This window comes from Mauremys reevesii, linkage group 2 (assembly GCF_016161935.1).
Source record: "Mauremys reevesii isolate NIE-2019 linkage group 2, ASM1616193v1, whole genome shotgun sequence".
Taxonomy (NCBI): domain Eukaryota; kingdom Metazoa; phylum Chordata; order Testudines; family Geoemydidae; genus Mauremys; species Mauremys reevesii.
The window spans coordinates 34,893,361-34,920,471 of NC_052624.1; the positions used below are offsets into that span (position 1 = coordinate 34,893,361).

General features: G+C 40.6%; 1 protein-coding gene across 19 annotated transcripts in view; it reads left to right on the forward strand.

The window, feature by feature from the left end:
- Positions 1-27,111, forward strand: part of ARHGAP21 (Rho GTPase activating protein 21) — a 239,276-nt gene that overhangs the window by 111,445 nt on the left and 100,720 nt on the right. For 18 of the 19 annotated variants that reach the window (XM_039522408.1, XM_039522406.1, XM_039522404.1 and 15 more), the window contains 2 exons: positions 3,267-3,449; positions 11,753-11,777. In XM_039522408.1, coding sequence (XP_039378342.1) covers positions 3,267-3,449; positions 11,753-11,777 — 208 coding nt within the window. Of the gene's footprint in view, positions 1-3,266; positions 3,450-11,752; positions 11,778-19,495; positions 19,513-27,111 lie in introns of those variants that run through there. The other variant, XM_039522418.1, reaches the window with a different exon arrangement.

Below are 27,111 nucleotides of genomic sequence, written 5' to 3' on the forward strand. Positions count from 1 at the left end.
TAGTCAAAGTGCACTTGACTAGAGTGCAAGCATCATCAGCAACCTTCTTGGCTCGAATGCCGATCCAAGAGATCCGTAGAGCAGCCACCTGATTCTGTCCACACATTTACATTGCATTATTATTATTATTAAATTTTATTAAATTACGCACTTACCCAGCAGGCCCGAGACAATGCTGGCTTTGGTAGAGCAGTATTACAAGCTGCATGACCGTGAACTCCGAGCCCACCTCCATGAAAACTGCTTGTGAGTCACCTAGAATGGAATTGACATGAGCAAGCACTCGAAGAAGAAAAAACAGTTACCTACCGTTCGTAACTTGTTCTTTGAGATGTGTTGCTCATGTCCATTCCATTACTCGCCCTCCTGCCCCTCTGTCAGTGTTGCAGGCAAGAAAGAACTGAGAGGGCGTAGGGTCGGCAGTGCCTGATATACCGGCGCATGAGTGCAGCACTCGAGGGGGCACCACTGCTAATTCTACGGATACCCCTAAGGCAAAAATCTCCTACTGCACATGTGCACATGTGGACACCTAGAATGGAATGGACATGAGCAACAGATCTTGAAGAACAATAGTTACAAAAGGTAGGTAACCTTTCTCCCCCCTCCCCCAACTAAAGCTGTGGGGCTGTTCATGCTAATTGAAAAAACATCTGTGTGATTACCAGGTCAAATACCCAAAGCAGATACAGAACACTGGATCCGATTTGGAGGGCCTCGTAGGTTTTCACACACTATTTTTTTTATTTAAACCTATTTTGACTTTAGCTTTGAGGTAAATAAGCATGAAGTGGCATTGGCTTGGAAAATCACAATGCCTGAATATGCAGCTGGATGAAGGGATAAGAGATAATTTATTTAAACTTTATAATTTGTGCTAGTTTTATGAAATCTACATAAATATTTGGGTTATTTTTAAATACGTGCTTTTGTTTATGCTTGGAGGAATAGGGTGTAACAAGATGGAATTTTGACTTTGCTACTTGTATAATTTTGGGTGACGTTGGCATACTGAAACATCTGGGGGGTGAGTCATTCTAGGAATGAACTCAAAAACAAAGAAGTTGAGTCAGTATTTTCTCGAATAGCAAAGGATTAAACCTCTGTATCAAGAAGCCTAACAAATGAAATGCCTTTCTCATTTCCATTGTAACATTGCTCTAAATGTTGTGTAAAGTAGAAGTTGGATTTGTTTTTTGTCTAACCTTGTATAGTTCCTTTTCAAGGACAGAACACTTAACGCGTGGACCAGTTATGGAAGGGCCTTTACTACATTTGTCAGTTTTGTCAGATGGAAGGTGATTGTTGGAGGGAAGTAAAGAGGTTAAAAAATAAAAATTGATCTGGTTCAGCAGCTGCTGCTCTCAGAATACCAGTTCTATGCACACTATATAGTAAAGAACAGAATTATCAGACAGAAAGATGCACACACTATGTTGGGGAAGAGTCAACATGGCTTTTGTAAATGGAAATAATGCCGCCTCACTCTGTTAGAAATCTTTGAGGTGATCAACAAGCATGTGGACAAGGGTGATCTAGTGGATATATTGCACTTGGACTTTCAGAAAGCCTTTGACACGGTTCCCTCATCAAAGGTTTTTAAGCAAAGCACGTAGTCATGGGATAAGAGGGTAGGTCCTCTCATGAATCAGTAACTGATTAAAAGATGGGAGAGAAAAGGTAGGAATTAAATGGTTAGCTTTCACAGTGTAGAGGGGTTAATAATGGGGTCCCCCAAGGATCTGTACTGGAGCCACTGCTGTTCAACATGTTCATAAATTATCTGAAAAAAGGCATCAGTGAGGTGGCAAAGTTTGCAGACAATATAAAATTACATAGTTAAGCCCAAAGCTGACTGTGAAAAGTGACAAAGGGATCTCACAAAATTGGGTGACCGAGGAACAAAATGGCAGTTGAAATTCATTATTGATAAATGCACAATAATGCATGTTGGAAAACAGAATCCCAAATATACATATAAAATAGTGGGGTCTAAATTAGCTGTTACCACTCAAAGAAGAGATCTTGGAGTCATTGCAGATGGTTCTCGGAAAACATATGCCCAATGTGTAGTGGAAGTGCACAAAGCTAACAGTGTTAGGAACTATTAGGAAAGGGATAGTTAATAAGACAGAAAATATGCTGCTGCTATATAAATCCTTGGTACATCACACCTTGAATACGGCATGCAGTTCTAGTCACTCCATCTCAAAAAAGATATATTAGAATTGGGAAAGGTACAGAGAAGGGCACCAAAAATGATTTGGGGTATGGAACAACTTACATACAATGAGAGATTTAAAAAGACTTGGACTAGTCAACTTAGGTATTAGGGATCTATAAAATCACAAATGATGTGGAGAGAGTGAATAGGGAAGTATTATTTACTCCTTTACATAACCAAATAACCAGGGGTCACCCAATGAAATTAATAGGCAGTAGTTTTAAACAAATAAAAAGAAACACTTCACACAATGCACAGCCAACCTGTGGAACTCATTGCCATGGGACATTGTGAAGGCCAAAAATATAGGTTGGTTTTAAAAAAAAGAATTAGATAAATTCATGGAGGTTAGGTCCCTCAATGACTATTAGCCAAGATGGTCAGGGGGACAACTGCAAGCTTGGGGTTTCCCTAAGCCTATGATTGCTAGAAGCTGGGACTGGATGATGGGATGGATCACTCAATAAATTGCCCTATTCAGTTCATTGCCTCTGAAGCATCTGGCACTGGCCACTCTCAGATGATAGGATACCATTGGTCTGACCCAGTTAGGCCATTCTTATGTGAATTACAGGCCAGGACAGAATAGTCTATGTACAGTATGTATGTGTTTGTGCTGTGTAAATATCTGAAATGGAATCCTAGCAGACACCCAGGAAGAAGCTTAGTGTTTGTACATGAGTAAATTGAGTCAGACAAGATTTGCAATCTGTATGGATCTCACTAGATTAGTTCAGTACACAGTATTAAACTTTAGTGCTTGGTGTATTTTTTGTTTTTGTTTTGTACGTTGACTTTCTGAGATACATACAGCTTCACTTACAATTAAAAAATAACTATATTCAGAATATAACCTGAGATTTAATCTTTGGTGGAACAAGTCTTAGTGTATTAGGCAAACTTACAGCTTGATGATATAATGATCCTGTGTGTGTATTTTGTCTTGTACATTTTATTTCTTGAAGATGGATTTTCTTGAGAGAAAACAAAATTGCAAATTCCATTTTTTTTAATATAGTACTTTTTTTCTAATCTATTCTAGGTGTCAAAACATAAAGATGGAAATGAGCAGAGTGAAGTTGTATCGCCATCGGAGGAAGAAGAAACATTCTCTTGGCCTGGTCCAAAAACAGTTATGTTAAGGAGGACGTCTCAGGGCTTTGGTTTTACCTTAAGACACTTCATTGTTTACCCTCCCGAGTCTGCTGTTCACTTTTCTTTTAAAGTAAGTGAAATGAATGATGAGGGATATTTTTCAAAACACCTCCATGTTTCAGAAACAGCATTATCATGCTTTGTTATGGGTTTTTTTACTCCTTAGGAGTGTGTAGTAATTAGAAAAAATGATCCATGTCAAAATAATCATCTCCTTTTAAGATAATGAAATCTTTCCTGTTTCCATGAGTGTAAATCTTACACTGAGGTGAAATACCTTCATGCATACTAATAAATGTCAGGCTTATTTGCTGTCTTCAGTACAAACTTCTTGATCTGCTTTATTCTCGCAGTGTATATTCCTTAGATAAATTGTTGCACTACTCTTCTCGCTTAGATCACAGACCAGTCTTCCTCCTGTTTTCAATTTCTCTGCAAAATTCTACAGCCCATCAGTGTGGGCCTGATACTTTATTTTTTAATTGACTTGAAAGAAACTGAAAATAATTATATGAAAAGGATAATTTAAATATACTTTTATTTTAAAAAAGCTTCTGTTTTAATAACATTTTATTTGGTAACTAGGAATAAGTGCAGTAATACTTTGTTACTGTAAAACTTGAATGTATTACTGCTAAGCTTGGCAAATTTTTGACCTAAAAATATTGACACATCTGTCCAGATTTAAAAAAAAAATACAGTTTACTCAAGTGTCTATATCACAGTGTCACATTTAGAGAACAACCTGGAAAAAGAAGTAAACAATACAAGGTAGGAAATCTGCTCCACCTTTCATTGTTTACATCTGAAGTTAATGTGTGCTGCAAAGACAGTTTTCGTGATTCTTGTATTTATGTTATCTACTGAAAAGGGCTACAGCTTTCAGTTCCCAATTAGCCAGGAGAGACAAAAGATATGTATTTGCATATTCTGGAAAAAGTCTGTCAATTTTACAGTATACAGAAACCAAACCTCATAAGTTTCCTCCTTTCTTTAAAACAACTATGAAGTAAGAAAATCTCTACGTAGTAGGTTGGTCTCTCTCAAATGACCTTGTAAACTGGAGTAATAGTAATAGGATGAAATTTAATGGTGAAAAGTGCAAAGTCGTGCATTTAGGGATTAATAAGAATTTTGGTTATAAATTGAGGACACATCAGTTGGAAGTAACAGAGGAGGAGAAGGACCTTGGAGTATTGGTTGATCACAGGATGACTGAGCCGCCAATGTGATATGGCCGTTAAAAAAGCTAATGCGGTCTTCGGATGCATCAGGCGAGGTATTTCCAGTAAAGATAAGGAGGTGTTACATTATACAAGGCACTGGTGAGACCTCATCTGGAATACTGTGAGCAGTTCTGGTCTCCTATATTTAAGAAGGATGAATTCAAACTGGAACAGGTACAGAGAAGGGCTACTAGGATGATCTGAGGAATGGAAAACCTGTCTTATGAAAGGAGACTGAAAGAGCTTGGCTTGTTTAGCCTAACCGAAAGAAGGCTGAAGGGAGATAGGATTGCTCTTTATAAATATATCAGAGGGATAAATATCAGGAGGGAGAAAAATTATTTAAGCTTATTAACAATGTGGACACAAGAACAAATGGATATAAACTGGCTGTTAAGAAGTTTAGACTTGAAATTAGACGAAAGTTTCTAACCATCAGAGGAGTGAAGTTCTGGAACAGCCTTCCAAGCGGAGTAGTGGGGGGCAAAAGACATATCTGGCTTCAAGACTAAGCTTGATAAGTTTATGGAGGGGATGGTATAATGGGATAGCCTAATTTTGGCAATTAATTGATCTTTGATTATTAATGGGTAAATATGCCCAATGGTCTGTGATGGGATGTTAGATGGGGTGGGATCTGAGGTACTACAGAGAACTCTTTCCTGGATGCTGGCTGGTGAGTTTTGCCCACATGCTCAGGGTTTAACTGATCCCCATACTTGGGGTCAGGAAGGCATTTTCCTCCAGGGAAGGTTGGAAGAGGCCCTGGAGGTTTTTCGCCTTCCTCTGCAGCGTGGGGCACGGCTCACTTGTTGGAGGATTCTCTGCACCTTGATGTCTTCAAAACACGATTTGAGGACTTCAGTAACTCAGACATAGGTTAGGGGGTTGATACAGGAGTGGGTGGGTGAGATTCTGTGGTCAGACTAGATGATCATACAGGAGGTCAGACTAGATGATCATAATGGTCCCTTCTGACCTTAAAGTCTGAGTCTGAATTACTGTCTACATTCTAAGTGTTCAGTTGTATTCAATGGGTAAAAAAGACTGTGGTTTATGTTGATAGAAAACAGTGAGACAATTTTGGTGATCTAGTCAGCATTACTTTATTCATAAAATAATATTTTGGTAATCTTCCAAGGATATGGTTTCACACAGTGCATGCAACCATTGGGTGTTCCTCCTGATCCTGTCTTCAGGCAAGGAGCCAGTCAAGAACAAAAAAGTTTTGGCTCCCAGTTCTCTGTTTGTCTCTGTTCTCCAGTTGTTTCCTGCCTCCCTTCACAAAGGTAGCTGAAGCTTTCTTTTTGTATCAGCGTGCCTTGGGTGGCTACCAGACTCCTTATGGAGTAGAAGAAACTGGGCAGGAGAGCTTTGCTACTCTTGCTCCAACTCACTTTAGCAGTCTGTTGTGTTGTGTGCCTGAGCCCTTCCACTGACAGACTTGTTGAAGCCAGCCAGCAGCAGAAATTGCTAGCTAGCAGGAATCAGGTGATAACATGTTTCCCTGTTCTGCAGCACAGAATGATCAGCAGGGGGTCAGCCAAGAGATTTCTCTGGATGGATTCCAGTTTGAAGCAGAGGTAGAAGCGAGTGAGGAAGTTTTGGCTATGTTGAACAACGTTTATGCAGCCTTGTTGCTTCCTCCTGACAGAGACCATTTCTTGTAGGCTTCAACAAGAAATGTCAGACGGTCACTTCTCTTCACTTATCCAGCCCTCCCTCCCCCTCCCCCCAAGTCTTCTCCAGAGGCTCTTTGGGTTCTCTGTGGGTTCTTAAACATATGCTTCCAGGGACATCCCAGAGGAAGGGGAAGTGGATTAAAGTAGATCTGTCCCACTCTAGTTGTATGTCTTCATCTTCTGCCTTCACTTCTGACAGCTTTTCGGAGAGTCAAAGGAGAGTGTCCCCAGTGGAATAGCCATTCTGGCACCTCACATCTCAGACTCTAAATATTATTTCAGTGGAGTTTGAGGCCTGAGTTGAGATGCTAGGATCCCTATGTTCCTGCAAAGGGGCTATTAGGCACTCATCTTCCTTAATCCCTTTCTGTCTCTGAAATGATGAAAATGGTTTCTCCATTCCATTATGACTCTTGCTTTAAATAGGAAATTATGGGATTAGGGGGTACTTACATACTTATGGCTGCCTGCTCATCCTCTTCATTCATGGTGGCCATTCAGTTGTTGACTGAAGTTCAGTCAGACAAACTCCACAAATTGCTCTGGAAAAAATCTCTCGTGCTGGCTTTTGGCAGTCAACAGCCTAAATGATATGGCTCAGGACTCGGAGTAGGAGCCAATATTATGGTTTCCTCTTCCATTCTGGTTTTGTTGAAGTGGCAGAAGGAAGAGGAATAAGTCTTTAAAATCACATACATCTTGTCTTTTCTGGAGACCCAAAACTTCTCAGACATCTGTCTCCCTACCCCACTAGAGAGTTATAAGGTTCTTATGGTCACTTGTCCAGCTTATCAACATCCCCTGCCTAAATCTTCACTGAGATCAAGGTGGTAATTTCAGCTGCACCCCCCACTGGCAGGCTTCTTTATGATCCCATACCTGGGTAACTGCGTCATTCAAGCCCAGTCCCTCCAAAAGACCATTCAGGCCCCATTTCTTTGTTCTGTTTGTACTATGTCTGTCATCATGGGGTTCTGGTCCATGAGTGCAGCTCCTAGATGCCATCGTAATACAAATAAATAGGAATAACAAGCAGTATCCAGATCGCCTCAGGTCATGTTCAAAACCCTGGGACTTGTGTTAAGCCTGCATAGGAGCTCACAATCCCAGTCCTAGAGGCTGATCCTTTTAAGTGAAGTCATAGACAGGAAGGAGGCAGAAACATGAATATCCACAGAAAGGACTGAAAAGCTGGAAGTGGAAATTTTGATCCTACCTGACCTGCAAATAGAGAGGTACTAGAGGCTGTATGTCTTGTCACGATCCGTTTCCCTGCTGTGTTTCTGTTAAATCCTGTCAGTTCTTTATTCCTTCTTTAGACCCTTGGGGGAGTGCTGAAAGCAAACTAGGGTTCCCTTGGCAATAAAGACTTCACTGACCTGGTACCTACACTGATCCAGTTCCCTAAATTATTCCCTTCTGTAGGTGCTCCTCAAACTTTACATTATCACCAGTGGCAACCTGAACTGGTGAGCACCCACTTCCCTTCTAGGAGTTGCTGTTTCCTGGGAGAGGAGGGGTTTCACATTGACTTGCTAGAACTCAAAGCAGTGAGACATGTCCTGATATCCCCGAACCTTCCAACAAGTCAGCAGGTCCTGATAAGATTGGCCAACTCTGTAGTAGCTGCTTTCATAAACTGTTGGGGAAAACCAAGTTGTGCATTAAGGAGAACTGAAAGGCAGGGTGATATTGTGACATTTTCTATTGGTAATAGATTTGGGGAGTTAAGCACTTCCTAAGTAGTGCACCTACTAATGTGTGCTGCGTGTTTATAATCAAGTCAGATAAGCTCATTTTGTTTAGACCCAATCTGCTGCGATCCAGCAGTTGCAGGGCACCAAATTCAAACATCTGACCGCTAAAGAAACTGAAGTGAAGTCTTAACAGAATTGGTGAAACTAGGCAGAGGATATGGGTTGGGCTTGCCAGAGAACACAAAGAGCTGTGGTTAGATTAAGGCAGTGTTTCTCAAACTTTTTGAGTCTCAATCTCTGGATTTAAGAAGAAAAAATCGTGAGCCCTCCCCCAAGGCTTGAAAAGGTAGGGGCATAAGCTGACCGAGGCACCCCCCGGGCATCATGGCTCCAAGGTTGAGAAACGCTACATTAAGCTGATAGTCAATGCCAACCAAGTAGAGTGTCTCTAAGTTACAGTATAAAAAACGAGCACTGCTTAGTAATAACTCTGACAAAGGCTCTTTTGTCCTAGCACATAGCCAATAAATGGCGAAAAATATGCAAACCAAATGTGAACCCTTGCAGACTGTGGAACACATGAAATAGGCTGGCAACTAAATTAGTTTGGGTTTCAATAAACGAGAAGTGTAGCTCCAAGGAGAACACAGAGTGATAATTTAGAGAAAAAGTGATGAATGCATGGGTTACTCTGGCAAAGGTCTGCACCCACAAAGATCTGTTACAGCTTTCTAATCAGCTGAAAATGTGGTGGTGGTGGGGAAGCAATCTTGGGTACTGTTATCAGGACAGTCATAAGCAGCCACATTTATTAACTACAATTCACTACACTGTCTCTATTTTCATTTCATTTTATTGAAATATAATGTTGCAATATTTGAATGTGAACAGTAATGGATCAGTAGTATTTATAAAGTAGTATTGTCATTTTATACTAGAGGCCCCAGTCAGGATCAGGGTCCTATTTTACTAGTGCTGTACAAATACACATAAAGTCATGGTCCTTTCCAAAAGAGCTTTTTATCTGAGAAGACAGGTGACCTGTAAAACAAGTGGGAGAGGGATCAATCCCCCACACAATTTTATATACTTCTCTCTCCATAATATATTGTTGGAGAGATTGGGCATCAACTGTCCAACTAGCCTTTATTTATTGGCTGATTTCTTATTTGCATCATGACAATGGCTGGTCTTGAGGAAGGATATTGAAGTGTATGAAAATCTTATGGATCAGTTCATCAAGGGCTTTCCATGTGCTAAGGGGCAGTTTGAGAAGATGTAAGAAGCTGACAAATGGGCAGGCAAGGCTGGCATCATTGTAAAGGTGCCAAAGGGCAGTGTGATGAAGCAGAGGAGGGTATAATGAACATTATCTGTGTCATTGTTACTAGTGCTAAGTAGCAACAGAAACTTACTTTTACAAGTGTAGTACTTTCTGCATGTTTTGTATTGTTATGAGTGATGTAATACAACTGAAACAGTACATGCTAAAATTTTGCAGCATGTATGTGAGGTGAATAAAAATGCTCCTAAAATTCAGAAGCATTTGCATTATCAAGCGCTCCATGTAAAAAATTTTTTTTTAAAGATTGAGATCTTTGCCTTATTTCATACAAAATCCATTTAATATTACTCTTTTGCATCTGTTTTATGACTGAGCTGTGCATGCCAGAGGACAGATTACCAATTGTAAAATTGGTATCAATTTGTGAAGAACTGGAAATCTACCAATATTGTTTACTGTATCATATATTAAACTGGTCCCTCTCATGGTTTTATAGTTTTATATCTTTTATATCCTTGGAAAATGAGAATCCAAATATTTAAAGTCTTTAAAACATTTTGTTGTTGTTCTTCAATGAATTGGGTAGAAACTAGATAAATACAGATGTTTGCCATTTATGTAATTGTATACTGCAATCCTGTTGGGTGATCATAGTTCAAAACATGTTGAACTGTTACAGGAAGCAAGTGCGGTAATAATGACTCTTAACACTAGTTGTTCTCTGGGACAGTGTTTTTACTGAAGTACTGAACAGTCAGTATTGTACAAAAATGCAAAGGTATACAACTGGCTATTCTCAAAATTCACCTGATTGATACAATTGTTATAGTACAGTATATCTGCTTTTTAGAGAGAGACATGTGATCCTTACTAGCTCAATCCTTTTTAAAGTTAATTTTTTGTGTTGAGGTTTTTAAAGCTTCAGCAGACTCATTGGTAACTTCTGTGCTGTAGTGACAACGTATTGTGATGCAGATTATACTGAATTGCTGTATCACAATGAGATGTGTTATAGCTAGAGGGACCTTTCCCTGGTCTATATTGTACCACATATTATAAACTTTTAGGCAAAAAAAAAAAAATCATTAACCTGGAGTAAAGGTTGGGATGAAAAGCTGTCATTACAGGAAAACAAAATTAATAGGAGAAAGATGTAGATTTTTTGTGGTTTTAATGGAAGCAGCCTGGAAATTTGGAACTAGGGCTTCACTTAAACAGATTACACAGGTAAGATTACCAAATAACTTCTAGCTTTGCCTTAGCTTTGCCTTCACTAGTTCACCTCATTCTGAATGAGGCCATGTAAGCCAAGCCAAGTAAATTCCTAGGCCAAGCTGCTTTTTTTTTTTTAAAATTAAAAATAAAATAAAATTGAAGGGGTTGGATTTTTTTATTTTTTATTTTTTTTTATTTTGGGGCGGCTGGGAAGAGACCCCTCATATTTCTTAATGTCTTTTTGCCTTAAATTTTCCAGAAAGGGTTCTACTTTGTAAGGCCACGTCAGTTTCCAAATTGGTAGAATTTTGATGAAGTCAGGGAGCAGATAAAATCAGCCTTAATATGGAATAGGAGGTTAACCTTAACTGTGGAGTTGCTACTGAATCTCCATATTGACGTTATAACGAGTTCTGGACAGAAAGTTGACTATGTAAAAAAGGCAACTGCTTATTCAGCTTCTCCTTCCTGAGTATTTTCAAGTTATAGCTGCATACTGCACTGATGCAACTCAGTTTTTAGTTGTTAATATTGAAAAGTCAGTGCAACTATCAGAGAAGGAGCATCATCATCAACAAATTTGTCACCAAAGCTATTCTAAGTGTAGAAACTTATATTACAGACAGACAAAGCTTGATGTTTAGATTTCAGGAGGAGTTTGCAGGATTTGCAGTTAGAAAATACTTCAAACTTATAAAGTGAACCAATTTTATGAGTCATTGATAGACAAAAAATGTGGAACCTCTCCCTTCAATTTTAGATTAATTGCACATATGCTGTACAGCTTTGCAATTTATATTTTCTTGACTCAAATAATGCCATGTGACTGCTGCTGTGTGACATATCAAGGAAGTAAGATGAGATTTGTTTGTTTAAATACACGTTTACCCCGATATAACACAAATTCGGATATAATGTGGTAAAGCAGCACTCCGGGGTGGGCGGGGCTGCGCACTCCAGTGGATCAAAGCAAGTTCGATATAACGCGGTTTCACCTATAATGCGGTAAGATGTTTTGGCTCCCGAGGACAGCGTTATATCGGGGTAGAGGTGTATACACCCTGCCAAGATTTTCAGTAATTAATGCCTAACTTTAAAAATTACTAAACATCCAGCCTCTCCCATGAACATCAGACCACTTATTTAGGTGCCTAAGTATGGGTTTACAAGCCTAACGAGGCACCCATTTTTTGAAAACCTTGTCCGTTCGTGTTTTCTTCCATTTGGTAAATTTTACATTTTAATTGTGTGTTGTTTTTGTTTGACAGGATGAAGAAAATGGAAATAGAGGAGGTACGTATTATTATTATTATTATTATTTATTTAGTATTCCTTGATTATCATTAATCAATAAAGTAATGGGTATGCGCTGTACTGGCTATTTAAGATCTCTGAGTTAAAAATTACGTGTGTGACAGTGCAAGTGTTTTTATTGGTCTTCACATGGCATTGGAGCAGAAGTCCATTAAGCGCAAGAGGCGATGTATTTTATCACCCTTAACTTTTTTTTAACTTGAAAAGCAGTGTATTATGTAAGTCAGTGGCAGAGGTGAAAGTAAGCTGGTACAGTCTGGTACGGCATACCAGCAAGAGCAAGTACGTTGTGCCGGACCGCACCGGCTTCCGCGGCGGGGATTTAAAGGGCTCTGGGCTCCCCGCCGCGAGCTATGAGCCCTTTAAATCCCTCCCGCAGCTCCGGTGCCCGAACTGGGGCTAGGATTTAAAGGGCTCGGAGCTCCTGCAGCGGCGGGGAGCTCTGAGCCCTTTCAATCCCCCCCGCAGCTCTGGCGGCCAGGCTGGGGCCAGGGTTTAAAGGGCCTGGAGCTCTGCGGTGGCCGGAGCCCCGGGCCCTTTAATTTGCCCCGGGGGCTCCCAGACACTTCTGCAGCTGGGAGCCCCGGGGTTGATTTAAAGGCCCTGGGGCTCCCAGCCACAGCCGGTGCCCCAGGGCCTTTAAATCTTGAGAGATGAGGCCATGCCCCCTCAGGACTCTGGCAGTACCGGTAAATCCTGTAAGTTACTTTCACCCCGGTCAGGGTTCTCAAACTTTTGCATTGGTGACCCGTTTCGTACAGCAAGCCTCTGAGTGTGATCGTCCTTATACATGAAAAACACATTTTTATATTTAACTCTATTATAAATGTTGGAGGAGAAGTGGGGTTTGTGGGTGGAGGCTGACCTCATGACCCTCTCACATAATAACCTTCTGACCCTCTCAGGGGTCACGACCCCCCGTTTGAGAACCCCTGATGTAAGTAATAGTGGCTGTGCTATGAAGTGTACTGTATAAACTTCATGGAATAACTGTAATACTGTAGTTCTCATATGAGTACTTTGTGAGAAACCAACTGATTTAGTTTTTTAATGCTAAGGCCATGATCCTTCATTATGATCCAGACAGATGCAGTCCTGTTGACTTCAGTAGCACTCCACAGAGGTACAGTGGTCCACCTGCACAAATCACAATGCAGGACTGGAGCCTGATTCTGTATACAAACTATTTTCTGTATATATTGTGGGCAAGTAATAATAACTTTATGGCTTCTGATCAGTTTGTTCTGGTGAAAGCAAGCCAGCACTTGGAGAGGTCAGGATATAAATCAAATGCATAACATTGACTGGGATTGAAATAAGCTAAAACTTACCCACAAATGTGGCATGTAACTTTTAGAAAAATAGCTGCCTATGAACCTAACTACATGCCCCTCAGAATTTTAACAGCATTAATTTGTCTTCTCATCAGCTCCAATATTCTGCCATTCTCATTTTTCATTCCCTCTGAAATAAGACCTGTTGAACATAATTTAGAGAGATTCAAGAAAATAAATGTATATGTAAAAGATTTTACAGTGCACTTAAATTAGAAGAAAAACCCTAACCTATTTTTTCCAGCCTTCTGTGTGCAATTTTTTTGCTCCCCCTTTATTTAATTGCAAATATTAACATTTTAGAAACCAGAGCAACATCTCATTCCTGCTTAATTTAATTTTTCCTTTGGCACTTACTGTCGTCTCTTCCCTGCCCCCTTCTTCCTCGTATTTTCTTTCCTTCCTTACAATAAGTGGTTTTGGTCTGAGAGAAGAATTTGGCTTGCAAATTAATGGGGCCTAATCAGACTGTCCTTGCTCATCTGTAACTCCCATTGATTACGGGGGGATTTTTGGGAATGCAAAATATTTGATTGGGCCCAAAGCAAGTGACTGAACCAAACATCAAGTGTTTGGATCAGCATTGAGTTTAATGTACAAGTGCAGCTCTCTGAAGACTGGCACATTCCAATACAGATCTCTCTGGAGAGCAGCACGCTTTGTTTAAAGAAAGTTAAAAGGACACTATCTCAAATTGGTATTTTGTGTATGTGGTGTGTGGCTGTGGTGCCTCAGGAGCAGACTAGGGAAGGAACTGTGAATCTCCTTGGCTCTCCTTTTCCTCTACTGGTGGAGTAGGTTAATTCCTTCATACTTCAACATCCCCCCCACTCCCACCAGCTCAGCTGCATTGGCTAGCATGTTCTGGGGTGGAGCCATGCCTGTGCATCAGTCTCTGACCACCTATTTCCTGCCAATCAGTGCCAGAAAGGAAGTAATAGCCATATGGAGACTGTGTTCTCATCTGTGCTAGGATACACTGGACATGCAGCCTGCAGAGGAGAGTACCACTCCATTACTCCCTTGGCACAGGCACACACAGCAAGGAACATCCTTGCCTTTGGTGCTGAAAGGGAGTCAGTCTTGTGCATGGAACAAGTACAGAACGTACAATAACCAATGAACCACCACCCTGAAACTAAATGCATTTGTTATTGACAAGGTGTTGCAGCACTCCCCCATTTGGTCATAGGGATAACCTGATCAGCGAGAGGCATAGATCAATATTTATTTACCTCAAATTTTGTTAATTTGAATAGCCTCCCTGAGCTTTATTTCTCAATGGCCCATACCTAATGGTTCAGAGGGAAAGCAACAGTCCCAAAATGTACCACATTATACGATGGGCTGAGTACAAGGTGGGGACAAGTTTCCTTTTCTGAAATAATAAATTGGTTAACAGTTTACACTAAAGTCATAAGATTATTTATTCAACAACTTAAAACGTACTAGGTGCCTTGCAATACACCTCAGACATGAACCCTGCCCTGGGAAGATGACACGCAATATTAGAGAGAGTATAACAAAGGGCGTAGTAAGATGGAGTTGATAGAGAAGAAAAGGTGTAGCATCAGTAACATAACGTGACTGCTCACAAGAACCAGTGTCCTGCATAGTGAAGATTTGTGTGTGTGTGTGTGTGTGTGTGTGTGTGAGGAATAAAAACACCTACAAGTCTCATTGGCTAATTTCTTGTCAACTTCGTGAATGAAATGGGATCCTATGAAGGGACTTGAATCAGAATAGGGGAGTGGCTTTATAGAGATGCTCAGCGAGGTTCTACGTAGCCAGGAACAATGTGGAAGAAAGTAGGGGAAATGGTTTTGTGTGGCAACTGGACGAATTGGATATTGGAGCTGGCATTGTAGTTGGGGGCAGAGTAGTGAAATAAAGACAAGATTTGAAGGACTATGGGGCATTATTCACATGATCAGATCATTTGGCAAAAGTGTATGTTCTTAATTATCCACTTTGCATGGATTATAGGGTAGTGATGTGGAAATCAGAGTGGGTAGATACAGTAATGAAGAAACAATGAAAGCATGGACAAGAGGTTTGTTTGAACTGAAAGAAAAGGTTGATATAAAGAATTAGTGGAGGAAGCAATGACCAGATTTGGGCTGTCTAGGTGTATGGGGCAAAGGGGAGGAGTTGATGAAGATCCATAAATTATGTGCATAGCTTTTATTAAGAGTGGGGGGAAAAAACGTGCTTTTGAGAGAAGATGTGTAGTGGAAGAAGCCTGTTTACTCACGGAATTTTCTCAGGAAGCATTCAGCAGTGCAGAAAAGGAGGAATCAAATACTCAGGGTGCACCAAAACAAAGGTTTAAGATGGTGGGATGGCATTTGGGAGAGAGCGGCACAGGAATCAAAACTGAAGGGGACTAGTCAGTAGAAGTGAGGAAGGGAAGTGATAATAGCAGGTCATCAATGGTGATTTGATGATCACAGAAGCAGTAGGGGCAGAGTGGGTGGCATTAAATATGATTGTTTGAGGTCATGGTTATTTTTTGGCAAAAGTCAGACAGATTGTAGGCAATAAACAAAAATTCTTGGAGGCCCACGACCTGTCTGTGGTGGGACTGACCGCCGGGTGGGAGGCTGAAGCCTGAGTCCCATTGCCTGTAGGGATGTGTGTGTATGTGCTGATACCGCAGAGCTTTGCTGCGGGGGGTGAGGGTGGAGGGATGCTGACAACAGTAATGAAATCATATCCTTAAATATAAGTGGTGGTCAGGGGGAGAGAATGCAGATGTGGAAAGATTAGAGGAGGGGCAGTATTAGCTGAAGATAGGTAAGGTGAATTGCCAGGCTTGCTTGTTTTTATCTTAATATGTGATCAAGTGTTCATGTGTTGCTAGAACATCCTTTAGTACCCTAAACAGTATAAGGCAGGACACTTGGTCCAAACAGCAGAAGGGTTATTACTATTTCAGCATGTTCTACTCTGATATGTATATGATATTAGACTTCAAGAAAAGCAAAAGGCACAGCACATTGTGGAGATCATCCTCGATTGTGTTTGTTTTTTTGGATGGGATAGTCCTAGGAGGTTAAGATGTTGGACCTGCTTTCACCTACTGCTCTGAAGTCTTGCTTTCATCCAGGGTGCTCTGAAGTCTTGCTGCAGGAAAACTCAAGGTAGTCCGGGTGTAGACAAGCAGGTGGGTGCAGTTGCCAGAGTGAAAAAGGCTGCTGCAGTGGTGCTGAAGCTGTTTCAATTTTACATTACCTGTTCCCAAAATAGCTAGCATGCAGGGGATCAAATTGGGAAGCCTATACCCATATGCTTTTTGTAATCGAATGAATGAATTAGTTTCATGTAATGTCTTAAAATAGAAATCAGTTAGTTTAGTAAAATTATGGTGTGCCAAAATTAAGGTGTGCTTACATAGTCCTTTACAAGGAATCGTTAATAAATGGCCTATGTAAGAAAGCAGGTAATTGAACATGGAAAGTTACCAGAAGTTGCTTTTGTACATGCAAACTGATGTATGTTTGAGTGGTGGTAGGGTATCCCATCTGGGGATCACTCAAATTTGTTGTTGTTTTATGGAACAGAGTTATTGGGAAATACGTAATCCAAAGGAGCCATCTAGTGGCAACTTCATTAAATAGGTTTAAGCTTAAGGAACCTTTTTTATTTATATATTAAGGCAGTATCACTTATGAGACTGCAGTAACATGCTTGCTTATTTTTCCTTTAGCACGTTTATATTGGGGTATTTTGTGCTTATTTTTTATTGAATTTCATCTTGTTGATTTCAGACCAATTCTCCAATTTGTCAAGGTAATTTTGAGTTCTAATCCTGTCCTCTAATGTGCTAGCAGTCCCTCCCATTTTAGTGTCATCTGCAGATTATAAGCATATTCTCCTCTCCAAATCAAAATCATTTATGAAAATACTGAATTGTACCAGACCCAGTACTGCCCACTAGATATGCCCTCTCAGTTTGACTTTGAGTACCATCCTTCAACCAGTTATGCACCCACCTTTTAATAAATTAAACTAGACTAGACCACATTTCCCTAATTTTCTTATGAGAAGGTCATGTGGGACTGTCTCAAAAGCCTTACTAAAATCAAGTTACATCACATCTTCTGCTTTCCCCCCATCCATTAGGCCAGTAATTCTGTCAAAGTATTTGGTTAGGGATCTAATACACATCTGGTGATTGCCATTGTTTAGTTAGCAACATGTTTTGTTGAGGATAGAGATAGGATATGAGACAGTGGCAGCTACTGTGTCAGAGATCAGGCCCTGGTCTTCAAGAAATTCTTTATTTGGTTCCGGATAACTTTGGTCTTTCACAAAATTACCATTCCATTCTTAAAGATGTTACCCATTACAACACAAATGTCCCTGAAATGCCAAATCCTTTCCCCATGTTAGTCCTCTATTTCAAATGGAGGGAACGTTACTATGGATGTATTCCTCTCAAAAAGCCTTCCGTGTACCACACTAGAGAACAGAAGTAGTCAACATAAACCATACTATCTGTTGGCTAATGATTGTGCATAAGAATGTTTAAAGACAGAAAGGGCCATTAGATTATCTAATGAACCTGAATAACACAGGACATACAATTTCCCCCCTCCAAAGCACCCAGTAAGTTATGTTTGGCTAAAGCATGTTTTCTAGAAAGGCAACCAGTCTTGATTTGAAGATATCAAGAGGTGGAGACTGTCACTTTCCTTCAAAGTTTGTTCCAATCATTAATCACCTTCACTACTAAAAATGCGTGCCTTATTTCTAATATGAATTTGTCAGACTTTAATTTCCAGCCATGGCGTCAAAGTTGTTCCACCTTTCTCAACTAGATTAGAGCCTTTAAGTACCTGGTATTTCTTCCTGTAAAGGTATTTTTACAGTGTAATAAAATCTACCTCTCAGTCTTCTTGTTGATGAATTTAAACAGATGGAGCTCTTTAAATCGGAGTGCAAGGCATTTGTTTACAGCCCTCTCTACTCTTTTGTTTATATATCCAAGGATTGCATTAGCCATTTTTGCCACAGTTTTGCACTGGGACCTCATGCTTAGTTGCTTGTCCAGTATACCTCTTAATGCTTTTCAGGGTCACTGCTTTCCAGGATCCGACACCCCCCCCCCCCATATTCTCTAGGTTTGGCCTGCATACTTTGTTTCTAGATTTATAACTTTGCATTTGGGTGTATTGAAATTAATTTTGTTTGAATGGGCCCAGCTTACCAAATGATCCAGATTGCTGTATCAGCGACCTGTCCCCTTCATTTGGTGTTGTCTGCAAATTTTGTCAGTAGTGATTTTATATTTACTTCTTGATCATTGATGAAAATATTGAATAATGCTGGGGCTAACACTGATCCCTGTGGAACCCCACTAGAAAAGCCTCGTTCTACGATGATTCCCCATTGACAAGTGTTTTTTCACATCTATCCAGTATCTATTTCTTAATAGAGCTGTCTGGAGGACAACAGTTTTGTTTTGCGGTAGCTTTCATTCTTTTAAAATTATTCATTCCACATTCATTCTTAATCCATTTAATGTGTTTTCTATGATATTCTATAGCGCCAGTTTTTTAAATCGGAACATTGTGTGATATTAAGCCAAATGCCTTACAAAATTAAGTATATTACATTTATGTAGTTCCTTTAATCAACCAAACCTCTAATCACATCAAAAAGTGAAATAAAGTGTGTTGGACAAGGCTGACTTTCAATAAAACCATATTGATGTCAGACTAATGAGTTTATAATTACTCAGGTCATCTCTCTCTTTCTCTTTGAATATTGGCTCAACATTAATACTTTTCCAATATTCTGGTATTCCAACTTTAAAAAAAAAAAAGTTATCACTGGATCAGAGATCTCCTGAGCCAACTCTAAGGAGTCTTGAGTGCAAGCTATGTAGGGCTGCTGACATAAAAATTCTTATCCATAATTAATGTAGTTTTAATGTCCTCTTTAGTCAGTAATGGAGTGCACAGTGGTTCATCATCCTCATTATGAGTACATCATCCTGCTTCTTTCCAAATACAGAACAGAAATAACTGATTTCCTTGAAAATCCTCAGAAATTCAAACTTTACTCAGAGATAGTGCTGAAAATTTGGGGCGGATACAATGTGTGTGTTTTGGGTTTTATTTTTTTTAACAAAATGTAGCGGTTGATGCCTGATTCAAGTCCCTTATTAGATGTTCCCTTTTCTTGCCCAGGATTGATGTCCGACTAACAGGCCTACAATTGCCTGGGTCACCTGATTTGCCCTTTTTAAATACTGGCACAACATTAGCTTTCTTTCAGTCTTCTGGAACTTCCCCAGTGTTCCAAGACTCTTTGAAAATCAACATTAATGGTTCAACAAGCTCCTCTGCAAGCTTGCAGCGATTTTCACTCAGGTTTGGCTGTGGTATCTTTTTTCATGAGACAAGTATGCTGTCCATTTGCCTCCTAGGTGAAGGATCCTTTGTTTCCTTGTATCCTTCAGATATACCCTAACAATCCTTTTTTTGGTCACAAACAGGACAGCCCTGCTGTGTTTCACCACTCTTGTAGATTTTGCACACTCTTCTTTTGTCTGTGGGTCTGTATGCAAACAGGCCTACGTTATGAAGCATACAATAAATAAATGGCCAGACAGGGACATTGGTGTCTGTCACCTCAGAAATGTTCCTTTCAGAGAGGGAGTATGTCACCGGTGACCAGCCTTGCTCCAGAAATGTTCTTGGTTAAGAACATAACTTTTAGTATAGATATATAATTCCATAATATTAGCCATACATATATTTCAGTGATTTTTGACAACCAGTTGACTACTGACTCTTGGAGAGATCTCACATGCCACCCTTTGGTGAGCTATTATGCATATGTCTGACCCAGAGAATTCTTGTAAAACTCAATAATCACCCTGTGCCCTCTGCCATTTGGCACCAGGAGTTCACAGGAATCTCTCTTGGGAAGCAGTGACTGAAAAAGATCTGGGGGTCGTGGTGGATAATCAGTTAAACATGAGTTCCCAGTGTGATGCTGTGGTTAGAAGGGCTAGTGCAATCCTTGAATGCATAAACAGGGGAACCTGAAGTAGGAGTAGAAAGATTATTTTACCTCCTATATTTGGCACCAGGGTGACTGCTGCTGGAAAATTGTGTCCAGTTCTGGTGTCTATAGTTCACGAAGGATGTTGATAAATTGGAGAGGGTTCAGAGAAGAGTAATGGGCATAAATAAATTATTAGAAAACATGCCTTATAGTGACAGTCTCAGGGAGCTCAATCTGCTTAATAAAGAGAAGGTTAAGGGGTGACTTAAGCACCAATCTATAAGCACCTACACGAGGAACAAATATATGATAGTGGACTCTTCAGTGTAGCAGAGGAAGGTATAACACAATCAAATGGCTGGGAAATTCAGAGTGGAAGTAAGGTGTATGTTTTTAACAATGAGAGTAAGTAACTGTTGTAATAACTTGTCAGGGATCAGGTGGATGCTCCATCACTGACAAATTTTAAATGAAGATTGGATGTTTGTATAAAGGATATGCTCTAGGAATTATTCTAGTGAAATTCTGCTGGGATCGTGTAGTAATTTTTGTTATCAGAAGGGGGTCGTGATGCAATGAAGTTTGAGAACCCCTGGGTTCCTCCTAACCCCAAAGGGTCAGTCACTTACCCCAGGTCAACAGATGCCCTCGATCACACACTAAAGGGAGGAGGAGGGGATAGTGCAATGGTTTGTGCATTGGCCTGCCAAACCCAAGGTTGTGAGTTCAATCGTTGAGGGGGCCACTTAGGGATCTAGGACAAAATCAGTACTTGGTCCTGCTAGTGAAGGCAGGGGGCTGGACTCAATGACCTTTCAGGGTCCCTTCCAGTTCTATGGGATAGGTATATCCATATATTATTTATCAAATGAGATGACGGGGGCCCTGCCCAAGGTGGTTTGGTTTAAATTAAAAAAAAAAAAAGGGAGGGAGGGATAGCTCAGTGGTTTGAGCATTGAGCTGCTAAACCCAGGGTTATGAGTTCAATCCTTGACGGGGCCGTTTAGGGATCTGGGGCAAAAATCTGTCTGGGGATTGGTCCTGCTTTGAGCAGGGGGTTGGACTAGATGACTTCCTGAGCTCCCTTCCAACCCTGATATTCTATGATTTAAAGACAGTGCTGGCAGCCAATTTCTCTAGTAATTTAACTAAAGATCTATTGGCTAAGAATAAGGGAGAGTTATTAAGAGGTTAAAGCATGTAAAATACACACTTAGACTCACCTATTAATGTAAGTCCAAAATGATAGCAGAGATGTAGTAACATACTCCATAAATCTCTCAGGATTAAGCAAAATAACTTTGTGGATCTGTCTGTGTATCCAAATAGTTCATAGGTACAGGATCATTCCTTGAAATCCATTTTGTAGCTTCTCCAGAAAATAACCTGAATAGTGTCTTCTCCCACATGGGTTTTGATAAACAGAAATCAGACTCAGTCTGCATTTCCATATTGTTGAACCTTGCTTTGAGGTTATCCACCACCTTCATTTACATTTCCAAGGCTCCAATCACATTTGATGGGTAAATGTAATTACAGAGATATACACAATACAAATTTTAATGTTATAGCACACAACAATCCTTCATTAGTCTTCATGAAGTTTACACATCAAGTACATTCTCATTTTAGTACTAACACACACTTTTTATCTAGGGTTAATTAATTACAAGGTACACATAATGTAGAAGTATTGTAATAGCGAACTACGGATGAAAACAGTGCAATCAGTATCTTCTTTGATCTTTATCTGCATACAAGTGAATTAGTTTGAATGTATACGAACACTTCTTTGTTCTCATACAAGTGAATTGTCCTGAAACTCTGCCATGTTCTGGCATCTGGCCTGTTAGTATCACATTGTGGACTGAACCCCTCTAAAAGAGCTCGCTGTTGCATGGGGCAGGAAAAAGGTGGAAGATACACTGTGAATCAAGATGTGTAAGACTTTAACAACATGCCATGGGATTGGATGGTAATAGGCATTAGTTTTCATTTTTCTCACTAGTGTGGGAAGGAGTCACCTTTGAAAAGTTTGGAAATCACAGTGCTAATCCATAATAGAAGAACCTCAGATAAGCATTGTCATCTCTCTATATCTTTGAGAGAGTTGCTGATTATTTGACGTTTGCCATCCCATGTTGATTAGCCATGGTTCCATCCACTCTTAAGTAATTTCATTGTGTGTTTACCATGGATATAGTTAAAATCGGTAAAACAAGGAATTTAGCAAGTGGAACGCTCTTCTGTTGATATCCCTGGAGTGCTGGGGTATGTCTACACTGGGGGGGGGGGGAGCGGTATTTTTCAGAAACTTGTTTTGATATTTAATTTTCTGTCTACAAATAGTCACAACTTTGTGATGGTAGGGGTGTGTGGGTGTGTATGTATGAAGTAGAAATACAATTTAATATTCTTAGTGGCAGCTCTGCTAGTATCTGGGAGTCATATGTTCAGTGTTTATTATTACCTTTTTTCATATGCTGTTCATTAGAAAATGATGAAAATGATTCAATCCTGAATTCACACTGAGACTGAAATAATTTAGTGCAGTAACTGCTGTATGTACGGGATTGACTAGCAAATGTTTGTTCTTGTTCATTCACACTAGAAGTGTTTGAGCACAAATTTCACATTTAATTCACACAAGAATTCCTTGGACAGTTTACAACATACTGATTGTTCGATTGCACTGAAAAAGTGCACCCCTGGGTTGCATTAATCCACAAATGTTTCTAAAACAGGATTGTAACACTTTTTTGAATGATTTCTCTCTCTCACACACACACACACACACACACACACACACACACACACACACACACACACACACACACACACACACACACACACACACACACACACACACACACACACACACACACACACAGTATGTCAACTATACTCATTATGTTGCAGTTGCCAGATGTATTAAGTTTGAGGAAAATACAGGTCATGTTCTGATATCTCTACCAAGAGGACAGAATGAGCATCTTGATTTTCTCACTTTAATTTTGGAAAAAAGGTCAGACGTGTTGTCTTGGGCTAATACTAATAAGTAGTTGACTAGTGAACAGTGTAAAATGTTAATGCATGGATTCTTAAGATATTTCATTTGATGTATTCCACTAAAGCTATTCAGTATTTGGTTTTCTTTCTTTGATCTAAAATATTACTTTGAAACTGTTTTGAGATGATTGGTTCATAAATTATAAGCAAATAGTGATTGGCCTTTCTACTGAATTCCTCTTTTAGCCTGAAAACTGAACAAACTTATTTCAATGTATTGTGTTATATTATGGCACAAAAAAAATTGAGATCGGAAATCTAATTCCTACAAGATATTTTGGTATTATAGTTCATTATATTCTAGCTCATTCCATTTTCTCTCCTATTTTTCTGTAGCAGTATCCATAGCAACTACCATCATTTCAATTTCCCATCTTTCCCCAACAGTGAATGCTACCTGTAATATGTGAACTGCTCAGTTTCCTCTCTTGTAAGGGAACACAAATGGATGAGCTACTATAAGACTTCATGTCTTTGATTTCCTTGGGATCTGTGGGTGCTTAGTACCCTAAAAATCAAGCTACTTACTTAGGAACCTAATTATTGATTTAGGTGTCTACATTTAAAGTATTTAAGTTATAAAAATTCTGGCCTGGTATTTTAAGCCTGTGTTCTGGCTTTGGGTAGGTGCTGGTATGATAGAGAAAGTCAAGTGTTCTTTCGTGTTGAGAATATTAGCCTTATATATCACTTCTTGTGTTTTTCTTCTGCAGATATAGAAAGTTGACTTCAGTGACAGCTCTTGTTCTGAATGAACTTAATTCCACCCACAAACTTTGTGGTCTTGGATTGATACAATGCTTTCAGAAATTAACCCACTGTATGCTTTGCGTGAACAAAAGGCAATGGTGGTGAATGTAGGGGACAGAACACTGAGGAAGAATGCATTATGGGGGAATTAGTAAATGGGGGAGTGCCCCTTCTGGATGGAAAGGAACTTGGAGTCTAGGAAAAGGGGAAAGGGGGAGAGAGAGAGCATGATTAGTACCTTATCCCAGGAGTTGAGACAGTATTAGCCAGATGTGTTGCCTGCATTTTTGAGTGAATTTTTTGTGTGCATTTAAGATTTAATTTTCAGTCTGAAAAGACCACACACCATGAGATTGGCTTTTTAATCTAACTAGTGATTCTTGAATGTTTTAGCTTGGCAATTCTGGAAGAGGGTTACCTATCTGTGTGTTTAGTCAGCATTACCAAAGCCATCTTCCACTGGTTCCAGTGCTTAATACTTCAGGGTTTTTTTTTGTTTGTTTGTTTGTTTTTTAAAAAGATGATATTCATTTAGAAAATATTGTCATTGTTTTAGCAGAGATGGGCCTTCTGTATCCTGTGGCCACTACTTGTCAAGTGAGGGGCTATGGAACATCAACCAGTGGTCATTCATAGTTTTGTGTCATCTGGCTTTTATTAAAGGTCTTGTTTAAAAGCCTTATGATTTATTTCTCCACAGTGATTTTAGGTCCTACGCTCATCCTTTGTAGAACTGCTCTGTTTGAATAGAAGAAAAAGAAAAGTAGGTTTCCAGTTTTATTCTTGCCCCAAAACTGAACTGCATGTTCTGGAATGTTCAATATTGGGTTCATATTTAAAACTGAGAGGAGATGGCCTTGGGCTTCAAGTATCAAAGATATGAGAACATTTTTGTGGTAAACTGGGGTATAAATCTATCCTGCACTGGTCTGTCGCACACTAACTCCGTGTGGACCCTGCTGATGCTCACTAACGGCTAGTGTGGGGTAGGTTCCCACCCCGCCATGCTTGCCACGAACTGAATGTTTATGTAGATAAACCCTCTGTCATAATTGTAACCTTTACACTTTATCCAACAAGGGAAAATACATTTACAGCTTAGTGAGAATATCTGTATTTAGGAGCTCAAAGTGTGGAACACAGGCAGTTCTTCTCCACTCCAGGGGTCGGTGTGCCCCTATGTCTTTGATCGGAGATTTCTGCATCAGTACTCGTACCGGCCACGCATGCACAGAGCCTGCCCCCCCACTCTGAGTATACCTCTTAGTGAGCATGCGCGGCTGGTTCCCTCAGTTCCTTCTCTACCGTCCCCGGCTTGAGACGGAGCTCATCAGACTCGTTAAAGAATTTCTTTCCTCATCTTAAAATAACTTGTAGTTAGCTAGTTTCTTGTTAGTTGTTAGTTAGTGTTACCCTTTTTTTTTCTACCGTTTAAAAAAAAAAAAATTCTCTCAGCAGCAGCTGCTTCAGACATGCCTGGCTCCACAGGCTTTAAGCGCTGTTCCTCCTGTAAGGAACCGATTCCTCTTTCGGATGGACACTCGCAGTGCATAAAATGCTTGGGGGAGACCCACATTCCCCAAAAATGTACTCACTGCACTAAACTAAGCTCCAGAGCGAGAAAAGACAGGGAGCTAAAACTTAAACTCGTGTTACTTCGAAAGTCCTTAGGGTCCGCCTCAGACCCTGGCGCGGACTCTGCCTCCGCTCACCGCCACAGCTCTCCCCCTTCAAAAAGGCAGAAGAAAACGGCAAAAAGAGGGCACCTTCTGTCAAACGCAAAAGAAACCCTCAGACACAAACCCTCTCCAGTCAGATCTATTATTTCCTTACCTGTGCTCCCCTGCTTGAGCACTTTCGAAGAGCCGGGCTCCTCAGGCAACGCACCAAACCCGCCTGTGGTTGTGGCAGCAGCACGAAGCTCCGGTGCCGAGGCTACAGGCTTTCAGTTGTCTGCCTCGATTATGGCACCCATCGGCACTGCGACGAACGCGGTGCCGACATACCAGTATCTCCCTGAGGCACCGCAGCCTGCCATTAATAGCGTGGCACCAGCTCCAGCACCAGCATTGACAGCGCTATCTGGCACTGAGCCAAGACTGAGAACTCTGGTGCAGACCCAGATTCCCTCACAGCAGTTCTATCAGCTTCAGCCTTCACCTTCAGCTGCCTCAGCGCTGCAGTTTACCCAGTCAAGTGACCTCCTGGTGTCACCTATCCTGCAATCACCCTTGCTTAAGGACTGCTTCTCCCCTATGAATGATTCAGGGTCCAAACAGCCTTCCTCCAGTGAAGGGGAACCTGAAATACAGGGTGACTTTTCGATGTATACAGACTCCCATCCTCAGACCCCTGTCACCCGTGAGCACAGGAAAATTACCTCAGACTATCCTCGAGATCCTGCCTCCTGGTATGGGAATCCCTGGATGGCACCACCTATGCCTTTCCCACCACCATGGCAATATTGGGCCCCATGGGCATCTTTTCCTTGGCAGCACACCCGCTACTCCACTTCAATGAGGCGCGGTACTTGCTTGGCACCACCAGACGAACGTCCAAATGATAAGACACATTTGGCAGCACCCTCCCATTTGCAGGATCAATTAACTCCTGCCCCTGACTCAGTAGCAACTGAAGTAACGCCTGAAGAAGCCTTACTTCTCTCCCCTCAAATGTCTTCAGACGATTTTTCGAAATTCCAGGACCTTTTTAAAAGGGTTGCCAGCGAGCTTAGAATCAACTTAGAGGAAGTCCCAGACCAACAACATGAGCTAACGGACATCCTGCAACCCTCTTCTTCATCCAGGCTGGCATTACCAATCAATGCAGCCCTTCTGGAACCGGCTAAGTCTATCTGGCAGGCTCCAGCCTCAAGCCAGCCTACCTGCAAACAAGCAGACCGTAAATACTTCATTCCCTCTAAGGGCTCTGAATTCCTTTTCTCACATCCTGCGCCAAACTCACTGGTAGTGGACGCAGCCAACCAAAGGAACAAACAACAATATTCCCGCTCCACCCCAGCCAACAAGGAAGCAAACGCTTGGACCTCCTTGGTCGCAAAGTGTATGCCTCTTCAACCTTACAATTTCGAATTGCCAATTATACTGCTGTTCTGGCAAAGTATGACCACAAAAAGTATA